Genomic DNA, 7,356 nt, shown 5'->3' on the forward strand with positions numbered 1-7,356 from the left:
CAATTTGGATGCCTTTTATTTCTTTGTCTTGCCAGATTGCCCTGGCTAGCACTTCCAGCACAACGTTGAATAACAGTGGTGATAGCGGGCATCCTTGTCTTGTTCCTGATCTTAGAGGGAAGGCTTTCATATATGCTCTGTATCATATTGAGGAAGTTTCCTTCAATTCCTACCTTTTGAAGTGTTTTTATCAAAAACGGATGTTGGATTTTGTCAAATGCTTTTTCAGCATCTATTGAGATGATCATTTGATTTTTCCCTTTTGAATTGTTAATGTGTTGTAATACACTGATTGATTTTCTTATGTTGAACCATCCTTGCATGCCTGGAATGAACCCCACTTGGTCATGGTGTATGATTTTTTTAATGTGTCTTTGGATTTGATTTGCAAGTATTTTGTTGAGGATTTTTGCATCTATATTCATTAGGGAGATTGGCCGGTAGTTTTCCTTTTTTGTAGCATCTTTGCCTTGTTTTGGTATTAGATTGATGTTACCATCATAAAATGAGTTAGGTAGTGTTCCATTTTCTTCAATGTTTTGAAAGAGTTTCAGTAAGATTGGTGTCAGTTCTTTCTGGAAAGTTTGGTAGAATTCCCCTGTGAAGCCATCTGGCCCTGGGCATTTATTTGTGGGAAGCTTTTTGATGACTGATTGGATCTCTTTGTTTGTGATGGGTTGATTGAGGTCTTCTGTTTCTTCTCTGGTCAGTCTAGGTTGTTCATATGTTTAAAAGAAATTGTCCATTTCCTCTACATTACCCAGTTTGTTGCCATACAGTTGTTCATAGTATCCTTTTATAATTTTTTTAATTTCTTTGGGATCTGCACTTACGTCACCTTTTTCATTCATTATTTTGTTTACATGGGTCTTCTCTCTTTTTGATTTTGTAAGTCTAGCTAGGGGCTTGTCAATCTTGTTGATCTTCTCAAAGAACCAACTTTTGGTGATATTTATCCTCTCCATTGTTTTTTTTTTGTTATCTATGTCATTTATTTCTGCTTTAATCCTTGTTATTTCTTTTCTTCTACTTGGTTTAAGATTGGTTTGCTGTTCATTTTCTAGCTTCTTCAGTTGATCCATTAGTTCTTTGATTTTGGATCTTTCTTCCTTTTTAATATATGTGTTTAGTGCTATAAATTTCCTCCTCAGTACTGCTTTTGGTGCATCCCATAGGTTTTGGTATGTTGTGTTCTCATTTTCATTATATATATATATATATATATATTATATATATATATATATATATATATAATATATATATATATATATATAAGACCAATGAGTCTTATATTTGGACATTTTATATTATCTATCATATTCCTGAGGTCCATTTTGATTTTTTCGATTTTTTCCCCCATTCTTTCTTTTGTGCTTTCATTTTCCATTCTGTCATCTTCCAGGTCACTGATTCGTTGTTCAACTTCCTCTAGTCTTGTACTATGAGTATCCAGAATCTTTTTAATTTAGTCAACAGTTTCTTTAATTTCCATAAGATCATCTATTTTTTTATTTAGTCTTGCAATGTCTTCTTTATGCTCTTCTAGGGTCTTCTTGATATCCTTTGTATCCCGTACTATGGTCTCATTGCTCATCTTTAGTTCTTTGATTAGTTGCTCTAGGTGTTGTGTCTCTTTCGGTCTTTTGATTTGGGTGCTTGGGCTTGGGTTACCCATATCGTCTGGTTTTTTCATATGCTTTATAATTTTCTGTTGTTTTTGGCCTCTTGGCATTTGCTTAACTTGATAGGGTTCTTTTAGGATTTGTGGACCAATTGAAGTCCTTATCTCTAATTTATCAGATCTACAGCTTCGTGGAGTACACTTTCTCTAACTAACCAGCAGGTGGCGTCCACAAGACACCTGCTCTCCACATGCCAGTTCTCCCCTGCTTTGCCTTTGTGGTGAGTGAGGGAATGAGTTTTGTGGGGTCCAATTGGTGTACCAAGCTTGCGTGTGTAGTTGGTGTTGCCCGCCCTGTATATGGGGCATGTGTTTAAGGCGGTCAGGGAGTGGGGGTGGCTCTAACAATCAAATCTCCCTGGTGTTCCTGGAGTTTTAAACCTGCTGCAATAGTCTAATCCTTCAGTTCAGTCCTGCCACAGTTTGTCTCTGCCACTGACCCACAAGTCCTTGGTATTGGCATATGGCTCCTGAGACTTGCGAGTGGATCCCTCTTCCAGGCCATGCACCCCCTGGTCCTCTGTTGAGGGATGACTGTGCTATGTCACAGGTGAGTGCCATCCCCCCAGGGCGGTTCTGGGCTCCTGGGCTGTGTAGGGAGGCTCCCAGTCTGCTGAAATGATGGCTGAATTGGGCTTTGTTAATTCACACTGCTCCACTTCCCAACTCTGGGACAACCAGCTGAGGGTGCAGGGAAGGCTAATGTCCATGCCCAGTTTTGTGGTGTGTGCGTGTTATTTGAAGCACTCCCATCACACTGGGTTGTCTGGGGCAGCTCTGGACTATGGGGCTGGCGATGGGCAGGAGTGTTTCCTGTCCACCAGGATGATGGCTGTGAGCGGACACCCCCCTTTTCTTGGGAAGTTGTGGTGTTTAGTGAATTTTCTCAGCCACTGGATTATTGCCCTTTGTCTCAGAGCTCTCTTAGTTCTGCTGTTGTCTTGACCTGCCCAAATTGCAAGTCTTTGAGGCTTTCTGTATTGGGCTTCTTAGCGTAATTGTTTTAGAAACAGAAAAAAAAAAAGATAAAAAAAAAAAAAAAGCCCTCCTCGCAGATCTAATGGGTTATTGAAATGCTAAGAGACAAAGCAATTAGGGCCATTAAGGACAGACCTAGGGGGCAGAGAGATCAGTTTTTCTTGGGGATTTGCATATGAGCCTCAGGGCCTGAGCTCTGCCTTTCCCCTTTCTATGTTCACCAGAACTCCCAAAATCCTCCGCTTTTATTTTGGAGTTTTTCTTGCTGTTTTTTCCTATGCCTGTCTCCTCTCTGCTGGGCTGGCTGCTCTCAGATTCTCTGGTGTCTGGTCTCAGTCTATTTATGGTTGGAGTTTGGATCGGTAGAATGAGTTTCCAATAAGAGCTGCCACTGCAGTTCTCCCTTCTCCTTCCCAGCGCTGACAGCCCCTCCTCCCACGGGACTGAGCCTGGCCGGGAGGGGCGCGGGTCCCCTGGCCGCAAAAACTTACAGATTTCGCTGATCTCAGCAGTTTGACATGTTCATGAGTGTGTATGAAGTATCCCCAAAGTCAAATTGCTCTGTGGTGCCCAGTCCACACAGTTCCTGGCTTTCTATCTACTTTCCTGGAGGAGTAACTAAAACATACAGCTCACCAATCCGCCATCTTGCGCCGCCTCGACTTTAGAGTCTTAAGATCACTAAAGACAGCCCCTAATGTTATTAACGAAGGGTCTTGGGTCATAACAGAACCCACTCCAAGTCCAAAGTTATCTTAATAACCAAAGCTGGATCTAACCAAAATGGGCCCACCTGACATGTGCAGTAGCTTAGATTTTAACCTATACATGACCTAGACCTCATTATAATACTAAAAATCATGCCCATCATAATATTAAAGCCACCATTTTCTTACATATGATCTGTGACTAAGGATGTAATTAGTCTGCAAATGCTCAATAATTAGATTACCTCTAATCACATCATCTGAGGCCATTGTGCTCATTATCCTAAAACCTGCCCATCTTTTAATACTATAACACTATAAAAATTACTGCACTTCAGGGAGACAGATTTTTTTAGGCCAATAGGCCATCTGCTTTCCTGCTTCAAGCCTAGCAAAAACTCTTTCTCTCTTCGAAACCCTGGTGTCTCAGGAATTAATTTTTTAAACGCATCAGGCAAAGAATCCACCACCTTGGTCCGGTAACAATCACATACACATAATCATGTATATCACCTTTTGCCATCTTCTCCCACACACTCAAGGGAAAGAATTATCCAAGATCATGGATAACAGGGGACAACTTAGAGTTTGTCGACCACATTACCTAAGAGAAATGAAAACGTATGTCCACACGAAAACTTGTTCTTGGCAGCTTTATTTATATTAGTCAAAAACTGAAAGGGGAGCTTGCTGAGCTGTACATCAATAGTTAACACCTTTCTGTGCATATGTTATATTTTACAATAATGGAAATAGCTGAAGTTGTGGAACTGTAACCCATGACTTTCTTTGAAGTTTGTTTTCTAACTACTTGTTAAATCATACCTTGAAAGTTATCATTGTTATGTATATATGTTAAAGTTCACAATTAAAAAAAATGCATTAAAAAAAAAGAATTCACAGGAGGAAGGCTACCACAAGTACTTACTATGTGCCGGGCATTGTGAGAGGTACTTTATGAAAAAAAAAAAAAAAAAAAACTGAAAGAGGAAACAAACTCAAATATCCATCAACAGGTAAATAGATAAATGGTGGTATATCCATATAGTGGAACACTCAGCAATAAAAAGAAACAAACTATTGACATATGCAACAATATGGACAGATCTCAAAATAATTATACTGAGTTAAAGAAGCCAGGCACAATTAGATTTTATATGAATGTTCATTTAAAATTCCATTCATATAAAATTTATTCATATAAAATTCCAGAAAATGCAAATTAATTTCATTCATATAAAATTCATATAAAATTTCATTCATATAAAATTCCAGAAAATGCAAACTAATCAATAGTGACAGAAAGTAGATCAGTGGTTGCCTGGAAAGAGTTGAGGAGGGAGAAGATAATTTCCAAGGGGCAATGCAGAAACTGGGGATACTGAATATGTTTATTATCTTGATTGTGATGACGGTTTCATGGGTCAAAAGTCATTGAATTCTGCATTTTAATATGTGCAGTTTGATGTACCTAATACAGCTGTTAAGTTATACCTCAATAGACCTGTTTTTTAAACAGATTTTTTAAAAACATAGGATCCACTTTCAACAAGTATACCACATCACACCAGTGAATCCTGTTAAAATTAAAAAAAAAAAAATCATAATTGCACAAAATATTCAGGATAGGCTATGTAAATGAAATGACATTTAAAAGCATTTTTCAGAGCTGAAAAAGTTTGTTTGTTTGTTTTTCAGAAAAGAATTTGATGGATAGAGAGAGAGATAAGGGCATCCCCTGCACAGAAAGATTAATTCATTAATGCGTTAATTCAACAAGCATTCATTAGCACCTGTGTACCCAATTAGTATGCTAAGCACTGTGAAGGCCTTTTCAACTGCTCTTACCAAACCTCTAAACAGAACTTAATTAATTTGGGTATGGCCAAGGAGATTAGGCTCAAAATTTACTGCAGTTTTTCTAATGCTCCTAGCCAACAACACAACTGAAAAACACCTTTTCCCAATGTAGGAGTAAAGAATTAGACTAAACAGCAGCAAATTATATAAATAAATTCAATGTAAATCAACATTCAGTTTTATGCATGTGATCAGTGGTGAACAGGAAATCAATTTCAGAACTTCTATCTTGAGTAAAAAGCAAAACTATGTACATCTGATTACTCTGAGAAAATAAGCCTCTTATTAATTTTGGGATTCTGTTTTCTCTTTTGAAGATCTATGGATTACAGGTAAAGTAACCTTGTGATTTACTGTCCAAAATTCTGAGAGTGATGGGTGCTATTAATTAATATGCTAGGACAACAGCAGTATACCAGATCTGTTCCAGGCAAACTGAGATGTATAGTCACCCCAATTATAGGGAGGCTTGTTTTGCTTAGTTTTAAGGTTCAAAGTCCAAACCCCTGAGCTCCACCCCAGACCTACTGAATCAGAATCTCTGGTGGGATTTGGGAAGTTATAATCTAATGAACTGCCATGATTGGGAATCCATGGACTCTAGAGAGATATCACTAAATGTTCTTTCCATTCCATTTAAAATGCTATGTCTATTAGAGAAATTCTGAACAAGGACTGGGTATTAGGGAATTATTAATTTTCTTAAGTGTTTTAATGATATTGTGTGTACATAGGAGAATTCCTTATTTTTAGGAGACATATGTAGATGCATTTAGGGGTGGTGGGTCATGATATCTACATCTTACTTTAAATTTTTAAATTGATTCAGGGAAAATATACACATGCACACATAACTAAAGAAAGCAGATAGTGGATACACAGGTGTTCACTGTACCATTCTTTCCATTTTTCTGTGTGTGTGAAATTTTCCATAATAAAATGTTGTGAGGAAAAGACCCTATTATGGGAAAAAGTACATTTATAGGTGACACAGTATTATTGTTATAAATTAGACTATAATCAAAAAGATGTCAAGTGAAGTTATTACTAAAAAAACCAAGCCTGTAATTCCTCTTCTTGGACTTTTTCCTACAGAAAAATAAAGTGATAAAGATATTCACTGCAGTAGTTTAAAATAGAACTGTTTTTGCAACATCTTAAATGTATAACAATACTGGCATGCTTAAGTCAATTACAGTACATTGGTACATTCAAAGGAAGGATTTTTAAGCAACCATTAAAATAATCATTGTCAAGAACATATTGTTCACATTGTCCTATGTTGCTACATACGAGGTGCAAAAAAAGAATCCAATATATACATGCTATAGCTACATAAAATTAGAGTGGACAGAACTCGAAGTTTATATTTTAAATGCTAATTGCTTGCAAAGCGGGTTTTTCCTTTATTTCAATTTCATTTCTTTATTTATTTCGACTTCTGCTAAAGATTTTGTGCAACAATACTACATTAAAAAAAAAAAAAAAAGATCGTTAAGAGTTACCATAATTTGGTCTCAGAAGCCGTAAAGGTCAGTTATAATTCGTTAAACAACTGAATTAGTCTTTAGACGCTTCAATTGATTGATGCCTACCTCATTTGGGATACCCACAGAATCGCCTGCCAAATACATATAAAATAAACACTACACGTAAATATGTTTCTGAAAAGATCTCAAACAGCACAGGAACATCCTCCGCACTGTGTGGACTAAATGCAGAGATAATGGCATACATAATACTACCTGTCATTTATTACGGGTTTGTCAGCCTTTCCTACGCGAAATGCTTGTGGTCCTAGGCGGTCCCTTACTTTCACCACGGTCATATGGTTCCAGTGTCCCAGGCAAGGGAAGAGACTGCTCCCTTGCCCGGGAGGCTGGAAACTGCTCGTCTTGGGCGCGAGGTTCCCGAGGCCCCTCAGCGGAGGCCCACAGTACTGGCGTATGTCCCACGATTCCCCAGTTGCTAGGCTAAGTTGCTAAGGCACCAACCGTTTCGCAGGAAGATGGGACGGTGCGCTCCTTTTTGGCGTCGTAGTAACTCCTCTCCAGGCCGAGCGCATTTGTTCCGGAAGGAAACATTCAGTTCCTTTAAGAGCGACGGGAAAGCGAAGAGGAGAAGCTGGGA

The 7,356-nt window shown here is 38.2% G+C and overlaps 1 protein-coding gene across 4 annotated transcripts in view; it reads right to left on the reverse strand.

Moving 5' to 3' along the window:
* The window catches only part of GALK2 (galactokinase 2), a 174,491-nt gene extending 167,145 nt beyond the window's left edge, over nucleotides 1-7,346 (reverse strand). For all 4 annotated transcript variants that reach the window (XM_037834024.1, XM_037834026.1, XM_037834022.1 and 1 more), the window contains exon 1: nucleotides 7,221-7,346. In XM_037834024.1, coding sequence (XP_037689952.1) covers nucleotides 7,221-7,291 — 71 coding nt within the window. In that variant the 5' untranslated portion in view covers nucleotides 7,292-7,346. The remainder of the gene's footprint in view (nucleotides 1-7,220) is intronic.
* Nucleotides 7,347-7,356: the final 10 nt, after the last annotated feature.

Source organism: Choloepus didactylus, chromosome 4, assembly GCF_015220235.1.
Source record: "Choloepus didactylus isolate mChoDid1 chromosome 4, mChoDid1.pri, whole genome shotgun sequence".
Classification (NCBI taxonomy): domain Eukaryota; kingdom Metazoa; phylum Chordata; class Mammalia; order Pilosa; family Megalonychidae; genus Choloepus; species Choloepus didactylus.